The sequence below is a fragment of the Salminus brasiliensis genome, chromosome 16 (assembly GCF_030463535.1).
Source record: "Salminus brasiliensis chromosome 16, fSalBra1.hap2, whole genome shotgun sequence".
NCBI lineage: Eukaryota > Metazoa > Chordata > Actinopteri > Characiformes > Bryconidae > Salminus > Salminus brasiliensis.
In genome coordinates, this window is record NC_132893.1 from 34443110 (window position 1) to 34462077 (window position 18968).

General features: G+C 44.3%; 1 protein-coding gene across 1 annotated transcript; it reads right to left on the reverse strand.

The window, feature by feature from the left end:
* Positions 1–597: 597 nt before the first annotated feature.
* Positions 598–13947, reverse strand: stard7 (StAR related lipid transfer domain containing 7). The gene is made up of 8 exons (XM_072658972.1): positions 12845–13947; positions 11947–12113; positions 11141–11190; positions 10735–10845; positions 9749–9831; positions 9219–9318; positions 7416–7500; positions 598–5394 (listed from the first exon to the last, which is right to left on the reverse strand). The coding sequence occupies exons 1-8, from the start codon at positions 13291–13293 to the stop codon at positions 5231–5233; spliced, it is 1209 nt and encodes a 402-aa protein (XP_072515073.1). The 5' UTR covers positions 13294–13947; the 3' UTR covers positions 598–5230.
* Positions 13948–18968: the final 5021 nt, after the last annotated feature.

Sequence of the window (18968 nt, forward strand, 5' to 3'; positions counted from 1 at the left end):
GGTCTTAAGGAGTCTTGGGTGCGTTCACATTTGCAGCTTTATGTGGCTCGGCCTAATCCGGATTTAATCCTGATCCTCACGACGGATGAAGCGGGCAGGTGTAAACATAAATCATGGAGGAATATTTATTTGAATGAAGAAGATCTGAAGAAACAAAAGGACAAAAATAATAACAAAAGAAAAAAATCACAGTCCCTCAATTCTAATTCACACTGATGTAAAACACCATGTACGCTCCCGTGTGAAGGACAGTGAGTGGTCACCTGTGCTTCATCTCTCAAAAATCACATAAAGCCCCTAATTTAATCAGCAGTCTATTCTAAATAACAGACCATACTCTTCACTTCTGGCTCACTGGTCACCACCCAAACATTCCCCAACATGTAGATTACGCAACACAGGGCTTACAGAGATCGTACTGTCTGTACAAGCAAATGACGCAAGTGCTTTTTACCAAATGGCGCTTGGACGTACTGTTGGCTCACGCACACTAATGCCATATACACAAAGACTACAAAACTGATTTCAGATCAGTAAGTGCAAAACCGTCGTCACCCCTCAGCTGTTCTAGCGGGGGGGGGGGGGGGGGGGGGGGGGTGGTTGGCCAACTTTTCAATATGCAAAAACTTTTATACTCCTACTATCTCTTATATACATGTTCAAAAGTATCCAGACACCCCTTTAATTCATACTGAATTCAGCTACTTTACATGCACCAACTTTTTTCCATTATCTCCATAGAAACGCACGGACCAATAGAACGAAACTCTCAGGAGCAGCATAGTGCCCAATGCCCAAGACATGGCCTCTAGAGTTGAAAAGCACTAGAGCCCCCCCAGCACTGAACTGTGGGGTTCCCTGGAGTGATGATGGAGCTCCATCCAACACCTTTGGGATGGGTCCTCTGGCATACAGCCTTTCTAGGGAAGCAGAGGCTGTTACTGCAGTAAAGGTGGCAAATGACCTAATCGTACCCTTGATTTCAGAAGGAATGCTGGCGGAACTATTGGACACATGGAGGTCATAGACCTGGGCTGCTGGAACGCTACTGTAATTAGGATGGGTTTACTGTAGAACTGCCAAAAAAATCAGAAATAGTAAAAAACAACAGAGGGGAAAATACTGGATGTCCGATTCAGAGAAAATGAGACCCCGAGACCTGGCAGACCACGAAGACTGGAGATCTGAAATCTGAAAGCATCTACAAGTGTCTGTGTCCGTCCTTCCACTGTGAGAAGATGACCCAGCGCTGTGGAGCTGATCAAGAAGAAGCTCTTACTGAGAAAAACGAACTGCTGCTCTCAGAAGATTCCAGACCTCAACATTATTGAATAGGGCTGGCGAGGACTCTGAGGGGGAGGAAAGATCTCCTGCAGATTTCTGCAGAAACGCTGAAAGCGAGTCTCCTGAGACGAATGGAAGCTGTAATAAAGGTAAAGGTGCAGCTCAAAACTCAGGGTTCTGGGTCGTTTTTCAGTTGAGGAACTCGTACTTAACGGCTGTTCTGACCGGAAACTCTGCCGTGTCAACAAAACTGGAAGTTGAGCCTCAGAAAAAAAAAAAAAATACACAAAAATATGTAATAGGAGAAAAACTGAGAAAATAAAAAAGCTGAATACGGCACATTATTATTATTATTATTATTATTATTTATACAAAGCTCTACAGTCTCCAACCACACTTGAAATGACCTATTAACCACAAAGATGCAAATACATCTCAGAACTGTCCTTCAGAATTGTGTGTTATTTATTTATGAGAAAATAAAAGTTTAATTTCAGTCACTTCAGGCCGTTAATCCAACACTGAGGATGTGGAGATTTTGTATTTATATGAAATTTCAGGCCACGGCTGGAAAAACGGCATCTAGGCCGACTGACACACATGCATACACACCTCACAGTTTCCCCATCGCTGGAAAATTCCTCCTTATATTAAGCTGCTGCATCAGAGTTCCTCATACAAGACTATTCACATAGACACAGCATCATTTACGCGCTCCTGTACGAGCTGTGAAGCAGGTCGGAAACGCTTTCGGGCTTCAACCAACCTGCAAGTGCCCACCTCACAACTTCCAGGACTACAGGATCTGCTGCTAACGTTAGACTTGGTGCCAGAGACCACAGCAGGACACCTTCAGGGGTCTTGTGGAGTCCATGCCTCGATGAGTCAGAGCTGGTGTGCAGAATAAAGAAGACCTACACGATATTAGGCAGGTGGTTTTAATGTTTTGGCTGATTGATGTGCAAGTGGAGTCAATGGGCAGTTGCTGAATTCAATCAGTAAACATTTGAGCAAAACATAAGGGGTTCTTCATGGGTTCTGCAGCAGCCATAACCTACAATGCTTACATGGTTCTTTATAGCCTCAAAGGACACCAAACAGGGTTCTACTACTGGTGATTCAAAGAACCTGGTCTTTTTGCTTAGAGCATACAGAGAACATCTAGGCCTAGTTTCATGTGCATGGGTTAAGCCTAATCTAGGACTAAACTGCACCATCAATAGCCTTTCAAGCCTGAATTAAGATTAATCAGGGTCCCTGATACACTATAGGTCCAAAAGTTTGTGGACACCCCTTCTAATGAATGCATTCAACTCTCTGAGACCGATAAACATGAACCTACTGGCACCATGCTGCCTAATGCCAGGCGTGGGCCATTAGAGGGGTATAAAGCCCCCCAGCATTGAGCTGTGGAGCAGTGGAAGAGCTGTGTTCTCTAGAATGATGATGGTGGAGCTCCATCCAGTACTTTTGGGAAGAGCTGTGGATGATGAGGTGGGGTGGTGATCGTCCAACATCATGACCTCACTATCAATCTTGTTGCTGCATGCAATCAAATCCTCACAGCAATGCTCCTACCAAATCTAGTAGAAAGTCTTCTTCTCTGGACAGTAGAGACTGTTACTACAACAAAAGCAGGATCAACTCGACCCTTGATTTCGGAAGAAGCAATAAATAAGCAGGTGTCCCAATACTTTTGCCTATGTCATTTATTTAACGCCTGGAAAGATCTGGATTTCAAGGATGCACCTGATTACCATGGTACGACCTTACAACCTTAGGGAAAGTGGCTGGACCTTCAGCCTTGGAAAGCTTTAGTAAGCCAGTCTGCCTGTCGATTCACATTCAGATGAAATAGTAATATTTAAACATTAAATAGAGGTTTATCAGGAGAACTCAGCAACCGCCCCTGGCTCCCATTATAAGTGCATTTTGAATCCGCAGCTTTTCTGCTGTTTTCTACCAACATAGAAACGTGTTAAAATGATGACAGTGGTAAAGGATGATAAGCTACAGTAGACAGTCGTCAGACCATAGGCTGAAAATGCTGGAGTGTCCCTTTAAACTGCAGCCAAGGCTGGGACAGTGCTCTAAAGTGTCCTCAAACTAAGCTCCCATCTTACCGATTCCTACATAATTAAACAGTTAAGATGTAAACACCTCATTCAGAGTGGGGGTTTGGTGTGAAACGCTCAGTTCTAGATAACCTCCCCCAGTCAGAGCTGTGGTTGTGAGGTGAAGGGAAGCAGACGTCTGAAGCTCTAATAAAAGCTCCTCACAGAAATGTCTCCCACCTTGAATTCTGAGATGTCAGCCAGTCTTGAACATGTTGCTAAAATCTATTCATAGTGGAGGGACATGAAGGGCATCCCGAGCAACGCCGCTTTGCCATCAGCAGCCGAGGTCAGAGAGAGCACAATGGACACCATGGCCGTGCTGTCCTCATCACTCTGAAAGTGATGTTGCTCAGCACAGGCATCTGTTAGCTGGTGGGGCGGAGCTAAGGACCCGGCCCTTTTCTCTGAGCGTGTCGGCTGTTTTTGAAAAGAGGTGGCGGCTGTGTGAAGTCCTTGCCCGTCCAGTGTCGGAGCATTGGTAGTGCTAGGGGGAGCTGCGAACGGGTATGTTAATGGGCAGTAGCTTCCAAGCTTGGAGGAAAAAGGAAAAATTCGACAAACAAAAAAGTAAGCGGACGCGTGTAGGTACACCAATAGGTTTTGACGGTAAATAAAGCGGCTGTTTGTGTCGTCATGGTGACGCCTAGGTGACATCTATTTACCACCACTGTAACGAAATCTAAGTCACAATGAACCAATATTTACACCAAACCCCATTCTGATGACTGTTTCCAGCTACTTAATTATGCCGGTTGGTTGAACTTGCCCTTTACTTACACTTCAGAGTATTATTAGGGTATTAACTGCTACAGAGCTGTGGGTAAACAACCACACTGCCTCACACCAAAAAAGAGGAAATGCTGTTGTTTACAGTGAAGCTCAACCAATTATCAGCCAGAAAAAACAAAAAACAAAAACACAACTTCCTTAAGAGGAGCTGGTGAGCTTGACGAGGCTGTGTGGTTTAAACACACACACACTTACACACACACACACACTTACACACACACACACACACACACACACACACACTTACACACACACACACACACACTTACACACACACACACACACACACTTACACACACACACACTTACACACACACACTTACACACACACACTTACACACACACACTTACACACACACACTTACACACACACACACACTTACACACACACACTTACACAGAAAATTGAGGACCAGTGTGTTAAGTTTTGCTTGGCTAAAGGCAGAGCTGCAGTCCTAACGGACGCTGAGAAGAGATGATGACCACATGAGCCCTTGCACACACGGATGTGTGTACGCTCTTAAAAATAAAGGTGCCAACAAGGGTTCTCGCCCCAAAAGAGCCACTTTAGGATCCACTTTTGCTGTATGAGACTGCTGTATGTGTGAGTGTGAAGAACCTTTCAAAGCCTAAAGAACCCCCACATAGCGCAAAAGTTGTGTCCCAACAGAAGGATATTCTTACAACTGTGTGTCCAAGCCAGGAATCCTTTAGGAACCCTTATCTTTAAGAGTGTAAACAGGTGCTTTAGCAGTTCAGAACTGCAGGTCTAAACAACAGGCTCCTCACAGTCTTCTCTAAAAGACTCGGACTGTGACAAGTTCAGGTTTCAGCTTGTTCCAGTTCTCATGGCCAGGAGCCCCGCCCTCCCCTCATCTGCAGCAGCTCTTCTCCTCCTGCAGGGCCAGTCTGTGTGTTGTGTCCGTTTGGCCAGTCTAGGTCACCGTAAGATTGAGCAATCCAGCGTCGTCCCAGGTCAGGTTACCCAGAAGCATCAGCTTCCCACCCCCCTGTGAGCATGTGAGGCCCGGCGTTGGTGCTCAGGCGTAGATGTGGGCGGAGGCAGAGTGAACGCCGTCCTCCCGACGATCTGCGGACGGCTGCTGCTGCAGCTTCGTCACGCCCACGTAGTCGTGGATATCAACCTCCAGGTTCTTCGCTCTCAGAGCCGCCGTGTGCAGCTTCTCCAGGAAATCGGGCATGCCTGAGAGGCAGAGAGAAAGAGCAGAAGTGAGAGAGTGCGCGAGAGAAGGGGAAAAAATATATATAAGTGAACGAGAGAGCAAGAAAGAAAAAGGAAGGGGGGGTGAGAGAGTGAGAAGAGGCGAACGAGTGAAAACAAGAGGGAGAAAGAGTGAGAATAAGTAAGTGAAAGAGAGAGACAGAGAAAGAGGGTGCGCGAGAGAGCAAGAAAGGGAAAAAAGGGGGGGAGAAAGAGAGCGCGAGAGCATGAAAAAGAGAGAGAATGAGAATAAGTGAATAAATGAGAGACAGAGAGAGAGAGAGCGTAGGAGTGAATGAGTATAAGAGTAAGAGAACGAGAAAGAATAAAGAATAAATGAGAGCGAGAGAGAGAATAAGAAAAAGAAAGAGAGAGAGAATGAGAATAAGTGAATAAATGAGAGACGGGGAGAGAGAGAGAGAGAGAGAGAGAGAGAGAGAGAGTGTAGGAGTGAATGAGTATAAGAGTAAGAGAACGAGAAAGAATAAAGAATAAATGAGAGCGAGAGAGAGAATAAGAAAAAGAAAGAGAGAGAGAATGAGAATAAGTGAATAAATGAGAGACGGGGGGAGAGAGAGAGAGAGAGAGAGAGAGAGAGAGAGAGAGAGAGAGTGTAGGAGTGAATGAGTATAAGAGTAAGAGAACGAGAAAGAATAAGAATAAAAGAAAGAGAGAGAGAGCGAGAAAGTGAGCCCTATATTAGCAAGTGTCTGGAATTGGAGATCAGGACGTGGTTGAATGACTGCTGCTACTTCTATAAGAAATTAAAAATGGGCCATAAAATCCTATAATATCTATAACAGTAGTAGATCTAAAGTAAATAACTCACTTTATGGACGGCAGCTGCAGCCAGTGGCCACGGCAACGTTAGACGTCATTATGTAAAGACTATGGAAAGCAGGCTGTTATCAGAGCCCAGAACAAGATAAACAGTGGAAGCTGCAGAGCCGTTTCTGCTGAAGCCCCACCGCCCCAACCCCGAACCGCCGGATCGCTGGATCACACTGCAGTTTCAACACTTTTTAAAAGGAGCCTGACAGCTGGAGGCAACAGTCAGCAGTTAGAAAGGCCTTAGCATTGAGCAGAGTTTTTCCCCCCATCTCCTGTAAAGTTGACCTTTTGGAGATGCAAGGTTTTTGGACGAGGACAGCAATCATGTACCTGCTGTTAACCAACGTGTACATACACAGCAGCTACATCAGCAGCACTGATCACACACTCATGTGTATATCTTGTGTCTATCTAGAGCACTAAAAGATATGTCCATTAGGGGGCGGGTCAGGGCTGAAACATCCCCTGGCGACGCGAGAATCACAAATACAGAACTGACCAGGAATAACGCCCCCCAGTGGTAAACGTCCTCCACTGTTTATGCTGATACACGAGGACGTGTACGACCTACACTTAGAGCTGGGCGATATTTAAAGACAGTTCTTACGATATATGATGTTTCTCACAAGAAATATTTCGTCATGTAGACAAAAATGCACCAACAGCGTAAAATATTTAAGAATTGCTATCCAAATACTGTCCCATACCGAGTACCATGATTTTTTTACTCAAAATATAATAAAATATATAAATATATAATAAGACTGATTTTTTTTCTATGAGCACTGACGATATCCACGATACACTCATAAAAGCATACAGCGTTCCACGACAATAACATTCATCACGATACGATAAAATATTGCCATAACTCATAGCTCTAACTACACTGCCAACAAACACAGGGCAGCCCGGTCACACTAGTACTGAAAACCAGCACAGAACAGAGTCCAACACACTTCAGCTCCTGTGCTGAGAGATGCTCCACTGCAGCTCCAGAAGTTACTTAGCACTAACTAGCTTAGTTGTGAGCTGGAGTAACCACACCTCTACTGGAGGAGGAGTTAGTGGTTAGTGGAGGTTAGTGACGTTCTGAACGTCCCTGAATGGAAACACGTGACAGCAAAGCTAAAGAGGAACAGTAAACAAGAGGAAGAGGAAGCAGTACTCACCGCTGGACACCATCCAGCTCAGACAGTAGCGAGGAAAGACCGTCTGTGGGTCATCACTGTAGGTCAGCAGGTAGTCGAAACCATTCTGTCGGATCAGACCAGACCAGACAGTAATCGAATCAAACTGAATCAAATCTGAAATGATGCACTGAATCATTTCCTGAAGATTTAAAACAAACCTAAAACATTGTTTATAGATTGTTTATAGAACTGTTTAGTCCAAATTTTCTAATTAATCTTAATTAAATCACAGAACACTGCTGTGAATAACACCATTAAATGTTTTAAAAGGCTGACCTCTAGTACTTAATACTCCGGCCCCCAGCTAATGCAGAATGCCGAACTCCTCTGCTTTGTTCTCTCTCTACTGACTTCCTATAGCTGCTGCCCGCATCGGATACAGGACCCTGACTCTGGCCTACAAAGCCAAGACTGGACCAGCCAGCCCCTCCGTACTTGATGGCGATGGTCAAAAGCCGATCTGCACTGAGACCCCAAGTACGGCTCGGCTCGACCCGCCATCCTTTAAGATTCACGGAAGACGAGCGTCCAGACTTTTTACTGTCCTGCACCGAAGTGGTGGAACGAACTTTCCCTGGGTGTCCGAATAGCAGAGTCCAACACTCGCTGTCCTCAAACCCAGACTGAAGACCCTCCTCTTCTGAGAGGACTTGGGTGCAGAGTAGAGTATTATGGTCTGCATATTGACTTGTGTTTAGTAGAGTCTAAGATTAGAGGATCTTTAATTTTAGTCTGTTTAAACTAGCTGAGGTTTTTCTTCAGTAAACAGTGAAGCTCTTTTGTAAGTCGCTCTGGAGAAGAACCACTGCTAAACACCTTAATTGTAATTGTAAATGACTATTATACGACTATGTGACTACAGAGTCTGCCTTTCTCAGAGTCTCTGAATCATGAAGCAAATTACAGTGTGATTGAGCAAACTACAGTTTCCCACAATGCACCAGTAATTTCTAGCAATCAGAGTAGCTCACTGCATGATCTAAATGCCGACCAGAATGCATTGCAGACTTGTGCAACAGACAGTGGAACAAAACGGGGATGTTTGCTTATATAAGCCGTGATAGTTGCAAGCCACTGGATGCTGAAATTTTCACTTCCTCCCCCATGTAGTTTGGTAACAGTAGGTTTAGGTTGCTCAACAACATAACAGCCCCACACTTAACAGTCAACACAGCAACAAGGTTTAAATACAGCTCAGCCAACCATGTGTTTGTTTATCTGATGGGAGCTGTGAGTTCTACCTCTATTTACTTAACTTAAGGGAGTAGGGATCCATTGTAGTCACAGGCCAGAACTATTATATTATATAATATTATTCTTATTCTTACTGCTATGGTTCAGAATTCGTTTATAAAAATACACAAATTACAAAATGGAAAAACTACTCATACATTAGTGCAATAATGTTTTGAGATTTCTGACCTAATAGACTGAGGTAAAAAAGATAGACTAAAAGTTTCCTTTTTTTCATTAATTAATTAATTACATATTTTTAAATATAATCTAATAACACAATCATGTCATTAAATGCTCCACTTTTAGACAAGACAATAATATTCTCCATTTAACCAATTCAGTGAACATACAGTCTATGCAGTGAACACACAAACACTAGTGATCAAATAAAGTGACGGTGATGAGAGGGTACCCAGGAGAGAGTAGGGGGACCTTGCTCAAACAGTGGCAGCTCGCAGAGCCGGCGTATCGACCCCACAACCCTGGCACCAATAGCCCGGTGCTCTAACCGCTGAGCCACCAAACAAACCAAATCCTTGTTCTCACCTCATCAAAGGACTTGTGGGGACGGATGACCATCCTGGAGCAGTATGAGTGCACTCTGACAAAGTCCTGTGACTCTGGGACCCCAGGGTGTTCCACAGCTCTGCACAGAGTGATTACAGGTCAGCAGGTGTGTGGGTGTGTGTGTGTGTGTGTGTGTGTGTGTGTATACATAAACAGAGCTTACAAACACTGAACAATACACAGATACTTTATTCGGGTCCTGGGAAGCTACAGTTCAGCAAGCTCTGGGATTCTCTACTCACTTTTTTCTATATTAATAACAGTTTAACAGCAGTCCCTTGTTTAGTTCATCATCATCATCATCATCACAAATAATAATAATAAATAATTCATTTTTAAATTTCCGTCCTTCTCCAGTCCTTACCTCATTATTTTCATTTTTTCCCCAATATTTATTAATTGAATTACTCATTAATTAACTATATAATTAACTTCTGTACTATTGTTTTAGGTTAAAACCAGGGGATAAAAGTGCAATAAATGGTACTGACTGACTTAAGAGAGCTCACCTGGACACCAGAACCATCAAGTTGTTCTTCACATCCACGTCATAGCGGCGCACATACACATAGTCTCTGGAGTACATGGGATACTGCACAGGAGATAACGAGAACATAAGCTTTCCACTCAAATCCCTGCATGTTCTGTTTACAGCCTATAATTGGACCACGACAACATCTAAGAGGCTTAAGTGAGAGACAAGATCGGCCTCCACTGCAGTAAATCTGAAGGACAGCTGTACACAAGCATTTCTGGACAGTCTGAGAGCTGCAGATCTGAAGGTGTAGAAGCATGTGGGCTGAGGCGGTAGAGTACTACTACAGGATTTTACACTAATATGACTCTATGGGTTCTGCAGCGTTACACAGCAGCAGTTCTGGAGAGAGGTTCTCCTCCTGCAGCTCCACCACCAAAGCTCCATAGTGCAGTAGCAGCAGCGTTCCGGCCTGGAGTGGGAATGACGGAGACGCCGTTCTCCCTGTTCCAGTCAGTGGAGCATCAGCATGATCCTGAAGCTTCTATTTAAGGTAGAATTGCTGCAGAATGTTGCTTTAAAGACGGATCTATCTGCCATCCACATGGTCATCCACAATTAAACAGTACAATCAAAAATATACGTTGCATATGATAATAAACTTTACCACAATACAGTAAAATGGTCATTGTCCACCTCTACACCACACTACAGCTGCTACAGCTATTAATAGCTAATGTAGCTAATAAGCAAGAGTGGTTTACAGCCCACCAATGAGCTATAGCGCCAACTGCAGGCCTAGGCCATCACACACTCTCCTCAAACCATGTGAATGTGTTCAGTTATCTCTAGTAGACTTGTAATATGAGTCATAGAGGGCCAGAAACCACATAACCACACAACCAAATTAGTGATTACTGAACACCTCCACACACTTCGGGAGAGCGTGTGATGATTTAGCCAGCAGTTAGCACTGTGCTACATTTGCAGGGGAAAGGCGAAAATGGTGTAAAGGCTTACTGGAAAGTGTGTGGCCCAGTGGACGACCTCAGAACCTGTGTTCAAATCCCTGTCCACCACGTCCAGTTTGATGACCAGTGCGTCCCACTTCTTTCTATATTCGGTGTCCAACTAGATCAGAGGGAAAACACACGGGTGAGTGTATGTTTTTTTTGTTGTTGTTGTTTTATTATTATTATTATTATTATTGAACTCAACTAAAGAACACTATACAGATACGGCAAAGAACCTTTACATCCGGTTCTTTAGAACATTAAAATATTCTTCACCCTCACATTACACATCTCCATTAACAACATGGTTCTTGTGTCAGTTACAATAATCAAAACAAACCAGTGTGTGATCGTTAAACATGTTAAAGGAATCATTAAGACTAAATGAATCAAAAGAGAAAGGTTCTCAGTACCTGCACATTGAAGAACTGTCTGGGGGTAATATCAGTGTATGAACCAAATACTGGAAACAGAAATAAGGAACAGAAAGAGAGTCAGTGTGTATTGCCGGGACGTTCTGGAAAATTGTATGACCGTGTTGGAGGTGCTGGACAGTCTAGAGCAGTTTAATTCAACCTCCAGACCTCAAAGACTGATCATCCAATCCTACTGCTGATACTAGAACTGATACAGTGGCAAAACAACCACGTTCAACCGTAAAGATGCCATAATGCATTTTCCCAGTATCACTGCATCAGGGAGGCTCTCTGAGCCAGCCGAAAGTAATACCATTTAATCAGTCTCTGAGGAGGAGGAGCTACAGCCTCTCATTAGGGTGAATAATAATTAATAACGCTCTAAATGTAGGTATTGTGATATACACTGAGGAGGAGGAGCTACAGCCTCTCATTAGGGTGAATAATAATTAATAACGCTCTAAATGTAGGTATTGTGATATACACTGAGGAGGAGGAGCTACAGCCTCTCATTAGGGTGAATAATAATTAATAACGCTCTAAATGTAGGTATTGTGATATACACCGAGGAGGCGGAGCTACAGCCTCTCATTAGGATTGAATGGGTGTAACAGATCACAAACTTAGCAAAAGTTCCCACAAAAGAACATACTTATGGGGGGCAGAACATGGGCATCACCAGCAGTTTCAAACACAACATGTAAGTAGATTTAGGGTATTTAAGGACCGGGTACCTCACAGCCCTGAAGTTATATAAATGAGCTCGGTCTTTACTGCTGCAGAGCTACAATGTAGGAACTAACCTCTATATTCGAAAAGGTGGCTTCCTTCAATGGGTCTCCTCCACACTTTGAAGGTTTTCTTCTCGATGACAACTTCCCAGCCAGTCTCGGCCTGTGCAGAGTTCCCGCGGCCTGCAACTGCAGTTTGCTTTTTTGCAGTATCCAGTGCCTGCAGCTCCCACGCACACCTGAGCACCAGCAAAACCACACAGTCATGTACATGCATGGGACTAGGGCGGAGTGTCACTCATTTCCTAACACCTACAACTGACATATAATAGCAGGTCAAAGTGAATTAGAATTGCTTTCACATACTGACAAGTGCAAACTAATACAAGCTTAACATTGGACCGTTTACTCCACAGTACATACAGGACATTATTAGGCTTAGGGGAGCAATTACTGCGTCACATGAGGGATATAGCATTAGAATAAATCTTGATCTTCAATAAATGGAATGATTGTTTTACATTATTAAGATTATCTGAAAGAGTTAAATACAACAAATATGCAAAAACAGAGGAAATTAGAATGAAACGGGGGTGAATACTTTGTCACAGTACTGTCTATGGACATTAAGCTGCTAAAACAGGCAGTTTTGAAATCTTTGTTTTTGTGAGATCACAAAATCCACCACATTTACATATATCTGCCGATTTAGCCTAGCGGTTTAGGCTCATCCACTCATGGTGAAGTTATAAGGAGTGTTTCAGACCAGACTGTAATTTGAACCCCGATTAGCACACAGATTACCTCCATAGATCAGTTTTAAAGCCACACTAAATGAATTCTGTAGTCACATGGATTTCAGTAGAAGAAGAAAAGATAGGGCCTTCAGAACTGATTGCAATATTCTGTTAAGTCCCAGGCTGAGGAAGTATGGCGATATTGCCATCCTGGTTGCAGAAAAGCCACCAACCTTCTCATTTCGTCATCTCTTATCTTCTCATCCTCCCACATGAACACCCCAGCCAGGGCAGCCACAAGTTTTCCAGCAGGAGAGCGCTTGCCCTGCAGCCGGCGCCATATGCTGCCCACGAGGGTCCACCTGGTCCTCTCCGAGTAGAGGTTGGAGTACAACTCTGCGATCTGGAAAGCTCTTCTCAGTCTCTGACCAGTAACAAAGCTGCACTGATTGGCCAAAATGGACAGTAGGCCTTCTTTCTTCTTCTTCCCAACCCCACTGCCACCTTCTCCTGCCTTCTGGAGCCAAGTAAGCAGCAGGCCTACTCGTCCACCCAGCCATGCAGCAGGCCCAGCCTGGCCAGGTCCAACACCATGGGCTTCTCTAGAAGCATTGGAGCATTGCAGGCGGACAGCACGGACACCAATAGTGCAAATTGGACGGCGGTGGATGGAGGGGAACATGACTGTCCAATGCAAGTGTGTGGAGCACCAGGACCAGCACCAGGACCAGCACCAGCACCAGCACCAGCTGTGAGACCCTGCTATCTGAATACAACGGAGGTCCTCTGTGCAGCAGCTATGAGAAGGCAGGCATCAGCACCTGAGCATGGCCATGGTGCTGGATCTGATGCAAAAGCTCTTGATCTGTGTGGGCACACCTGGCCAGATGATCTCCATGCAGTAGCAGAGCTCTCCAGCTAGCAACCAGCATGCAATGTCACTCTATCAAACCACATGGACAGGCTAATATGCTAGCTAGCTATCAAGGAAGTCTAGCACGACCTGCTCGAAGACAGATGATAAAAATACTCACTAAATACTCTCTAAATATCTACAGTTAGTGTTAAACATTTCCATAAAGCGAGAAGGAATATAAAAAGTCAGAAATGGCAAATAGACGGTTTGACATTAGCTAGCTAGCTTAGCTTAGCCAACAATACAGACACAAACAGCCACTTTATATACAAAAAAACTACGCTACGATCTACAGTCACTAACACACAGCACTCCAGCTCTGCAGATCGTCTGTCTTCTGTCCACAGCGCACATTAAACGGTCCTCCTCACCAGCTGCTCCTACTTTCTACCCCAAGCCTATGTTGGCCGTCCTCATGCTCTCAGAGCGACAGAGAGGTCTGCGACCTTCAAGCCCCGCCCACACCTTGTTTAGAACGTTCGTATTGGTCCGCGCATGTCACTTGCTCTACTCCTATTGGCTCTCTCTTGTGTCAGTCAACTTTACAGGCTATCCGGGGTGTTCCGCGTATGTTCGAGGTAGGGCACTCGTTCGTTCGCTCCCTAAATCTTACAGTCGCTTGTGCTATTTGTCCATTTCTAAGAAATTAAGCCAATGTAGCGACGTTCTAACGGTGCAGGATAATCACATTATGTGTTATGTATAATATATATGTTGTGTTATTAGTTTTTTCTACTCTAATCAGCCATAAAATTAAAACCACTCACCACTGCCACGTGAGTACCATTGATTATCTTCATCCATAGTTGCATCAGTGAAGGGTGCATAAATTAGGCAGCAAGTGAACACTAGATTATTGAAGGTGATGTGGTGAGGCAGGGGAAATGGGCAGATGACTGGGGTAGGCCTTGTGGGTGTTCCTGCATGGTCACCCAAAGGCTAATGGATGATCATGGAGGCCCTACCTTCGATTTACAGGACTTAAAGGGTCTGCTGCTGATACCGCAGGACTCCTTCAGTGGTCTTATGGAGTATAAGAGGCATAAGAGGGACCTACACGATATGATGCAGGTGGTCTTAATGTTATGGCTGATCAGTGTAGAAAGCCAGCTATCCTACACCTATATTTTGAAATGACTGTCCTAGCTATTTTTGCTATTATTCAATTCTAATAATATGCTATTTTGAATTGTGGGGGCTACATAATCCACTACATACCGTAGATGGCCACATTTACTGCAGAGAGGCCCAACCTGCACTGCAGAATGCTGACACACTACGAAGGGCACTTCTCTTTTGGTTTGAGACGCACCCTGGCGTTTGCTCAATGTAACAGCAAGCTGAGGTGACTCATCAATGGCTGACTTTGGGCCAGCAGTGTGCTGGAAATCTGAGCATGAGCTGTTGCACAAGAAAACAGCGAGGCTGATTTCAGATCAGCCTTAAAGATCAGCTTCTTCCTGCTCACTGATGAAGGTCCTTCACTGCTTGTAAAGGTTAAAGGCTGAAACGTGATCTTCCTCACGCTAGTTAGGCCTGTGTTGTTCACTGACCTCTGTGGAGCACCTAAGGTGACACTGTGGCTGTTTTTAATAAGGTGTGGCTACAGGATAATATATATTGAGGCCACAAAATCATAATAATAAAAAAAAGGTTGCAAATGGTCTCATGATATTGTTTTGTGCCAACATTCAACTTAATTTGGGGGATTGATATGTGATCTAGTGGCCACGCCTTCTTTTAAACATCATTTAAAGTTACCATAGACCTACAGTGTGGCTTATATTCACACACATATTAACAGTACATTTGTTGGGTTTGGGTTTGGGTTCAGGTTCCTGGTCATCGATCAAGCTATGCGGCTAAAAATATATATTTGCTCATTTGATGCATCTTTAAATTCCTCTTTTCATCGTCTTTTAGTCACATGACTACCAGTATTTCACAAAACTTTAGGCATTCTGATTTGATTGCATCCGGAAAATGTAGTTAGATGGTAGTTAGATGCTGATCCAGGCCACAAATGGGGCAGTGGTGGGTCAGCGGTTAGAGCTCCGGGCTGTTGTTGACAGAGTTGTGGGTTCGATAGCCGGGCTCGGCCAGCTACCACTGTTGGGTCCTTAAGCAAGGCCCTTCACCCTTTCTGTTCCCCGGGCTGCCCACCACTTTGGGGGTGTCTGTTCCCTCCACGGATGGGACTGGTTTGATTCTGTTGTTAGCGCTGGTTCGAGGCCTCCTTTGGAAATGTTGGTGTATTTTTTTGTAAAGAAACGAATGAAGAGGGAGAAAGAAGGTGAGCCCCCTCCTCAAATCCCACCTACAGCATTAACACCACTTTGCAGAAGATGGCAGATGGTCCTGGATTAGAAATCCTACAAGCAATGGTTCTTCATGTCCACTAGAGGGGGCTGTGATGCAATACACGTTTAACACCCTCTTCAAGCCAGGCCTGCTTGAGAACATGGTTCCATACAGAACCAAAAGAGTTAAAGAACCTCTTCCATTAGTATGTATAGTGTACATCCTTAAAATGTGTTCTTTAGCAAAGGCAATATTTGTTTACAGTCAGATCAAAAGTATTTGGACAGTTTTAATTGTTTTAAGTGTAATTCAGCGGCTAACAGAAATCCCTGCCAAAAGTAATTGGACAAATTACTGATAAGCAGTTTAATGGCCAGTTGTAGCCAGTTCCCTTTCTCTCCCTGACTGGTTGGGGCGGTGGGAGAAATACATTACTTGTGCAAAAGTTTGTGGACACTCCTTTTGATAAATGCATTCAGCTATTTTAAGTTGCACCCATTGCTGACATAGATGTGCAAATGCACACACAAAACCTGTCTACTCCCTGTAGAGAAGTACTGCCAATAGAATAGGACTCTCTGGAGCAGAGCATTAAACAACAACCTATTGGCACCATGCTGCCTAATGCCAGGCGTGGGCTAGAGGGGTATAAAGCCTATCCTCTCCCTCTGGAGCTGCAGAGCTTTATTGTGAAGTGCTCAGTTCCTGTTCTGAGAGACGCTGGATGGACTCAGAAGCTCCACTGCTGGACTTTTTTCTTTTGTGAGCTGCTTTTTGGACACTTTTACTGCAGTCATTATTTCACTGCAGGTACGACACTTTTGTCTCAGCTCATGCCCAACACTGTTCCCCTCTGTGCCGTGGTCTGTCCCGGGCACAGCCAGTGCTGCTTACCAGAGAACACAGCAGTACTGCACACATAAGCTGCAGTGAGTCATCCATAATGCCTTAAGGCAATAGATGTAGTTAATAGTAGATTACTGCCTGTACAGTTTACAGTCAGTGATTGACCTGTTCGCACAGAAAATATAGAAAATGGGGTCTACTAGATGTCCAAACTAGATGTCTGCAGGCCTTTTCTCCTGGACATCTTTCATATAGGAGAGGTTGGAGAGCAAGATGCCCAAAAGTATCCAGACCCCCCCTTCTAATGAGTGAATTCAGCTGTTTGACATACACAGCTTGTTCAATCCCAATGGAAAAGTACTCTGGATGTTCTCGAAGGGGTCACATGCTCAGCCATGAGCACGTGACCCCTAAGGTCACCATGCCCAAGGCCGAGCGTGAGCTAGAAGGGTATAAATAATCCCCCCAGCATTGGGCTGTGAGGTCTCTGTAGTGATGATAAACCTCCATCCTCTACCTTTGGAATGAGTTGGAGAGTCAGAACTAATCATCCAACATCAGTACCTGACCCTACTAATGCTCTCATGAGGCTGAATGCAATCAAATCCTCCTCACACCAATGTTAATGTTCCATGGTGTAGTGTAAGATCTTCCCAGACGAGTACAGGCTGTTATTGCAGTAATCAGTGACCAACTCTCTGTTCATGCCCTTGGTTTCAGGAGAAGGCTGCAGGAGCAGCGTGGATAGTGTAGTCTACTGTGTTTGAGCTCCTCATTAGTGTGTGTGTGTGTGTGTGTGTGTGTGTAAGTGTGTGTGTGTGTTCAGAGGGTGCAGTCTCCTAGCTTCACTTTCAGCTGAGGAGGGAGAACGCAGCACCTGCAGTGATAGTAAAGCAGCCAGAGAGGAGGGAACTGTGTGTCCTTATTATCGGAAACAGCCCATCCGTGTACACGTACAGAGGGGTCGGCCTTCCTATGTACCAGTCCACCAAGCTGTGAAAGCTATTTCACATTTAACCCATCTGTGGTAGTGAACACACACTCACACACACTAGTGAACTAGGGGCAGTGAGCACACACACACACACCCAGAGCGGTGGGCAGCCAACTCCAGCGCCCGGGGAGCAGAGAGGGTAAAGGGCCTTGCTCAAGGGCCCAACAGTGGCAGCTTGCCAAGCCCGGGAATCGAACCCACAACCCTGTTATGCTCTAACCGCTGAGCCACCACTGCCCCTAAAAAGTGACAACGCTTTGTGAAGTTGCACTTAGGATGAACATCTAACATCATGTATGAATTCATTTATGCTTTAATTCTCATTCAAAGTTGGACTCTGTTGTTGTTTACAATGTGCAATACCCCCCCCCCCCCATGTGCAATTAAATAATATTGTTTGTCTCAAAGGTTTTGACTTGTATTATTTATATTGTGTATATACTGCTAATGTATCTACTTTTCTTCCTTTGCTGCTGTGATGCTGTGTGTATTTCCCCACTTTGGGACTAATGAAGCATTATCTTATCTTATTTGTTTTCCCAAATTCTGCATAAATCAGTGGTTGTGAAGTTATCATTCAAAGTGGGGGGTGATATGCTTAATTATAGAAAGACGTACAGACTGACATTTCTTTACAGTGGAGGTGATTGTGATGGTGATAGAAAGCAGGTGACCCACCAGTGAACCTACACGTGTCTTTTGAGTTTGTGGATGTAATGTGGGTGATGGCAAAATAGTGGAAATTCTGAAAAAAAGATGTTTCTATATGTACTGTACACACACACACACACACACACACATATATATATATATATATATATGCATGAAAAAAGTTGTGGTTCTCCATCACTGTGTTCATCATTAAAACATCTCCAAAGTTCTCCTCTCTCATGGAGTCTAGTATTATTTAGAGTTCTCCTCAGATCAGCACCTGGTTTGGTGGTAAATCAGGGCTTAATGATGGTAAATCAGGTGAGCTGCTGCTGCTGCTGCTGCTGCTGCTGATGGAGTTGAACACATCCTCCACGCTGTGCTGGCTGGACTGGGGGGCGTCCAGGAGAACCCTGGAGGAGCCGAGCTCTGCTCTTCAGACTAGCTCACCGACAAGATCTCACTACTTTCTTTTTTTTTTATTATTATTATTTACTGGATTTATGTTCACCTGCTAGCAAAACTAACAAAATATCTGTAAATATCTAGCTAGACAATGTGCTGTAGGTGCCTAAAGCCTCAGCTCAGTACACACTAATGTGTGCATGTAGATTAGGTGTGTTCACAGAAACACACAGAAACAAACACA

Excerpts from the sequence above, each read along its gene's own strand:
- stard7 (XM_072658972.1), bottom strand. The coding sequence starts at position 13,293 with ATGTTCCCCTCCATCCACCGCCGTCCAATTTGCACTATTGGTGTCCGT. Across the intron at positions 12,114-12,844 it reads AGAGATGACGAAATGAGAAG|GTGTGCGTGGGAGCTGCAGG; the intron begins GTTGGTGGCTTT and ends GCTGGTGCTCAG. Across the intron at positions 9,319-9,748 it reads TTGATGGTTCTGGTGTCCAG|AGCTGTGGAACACCCTGGGG; the intron begins GTGAGCTCTCTT and ends CACTCTGTGCAG.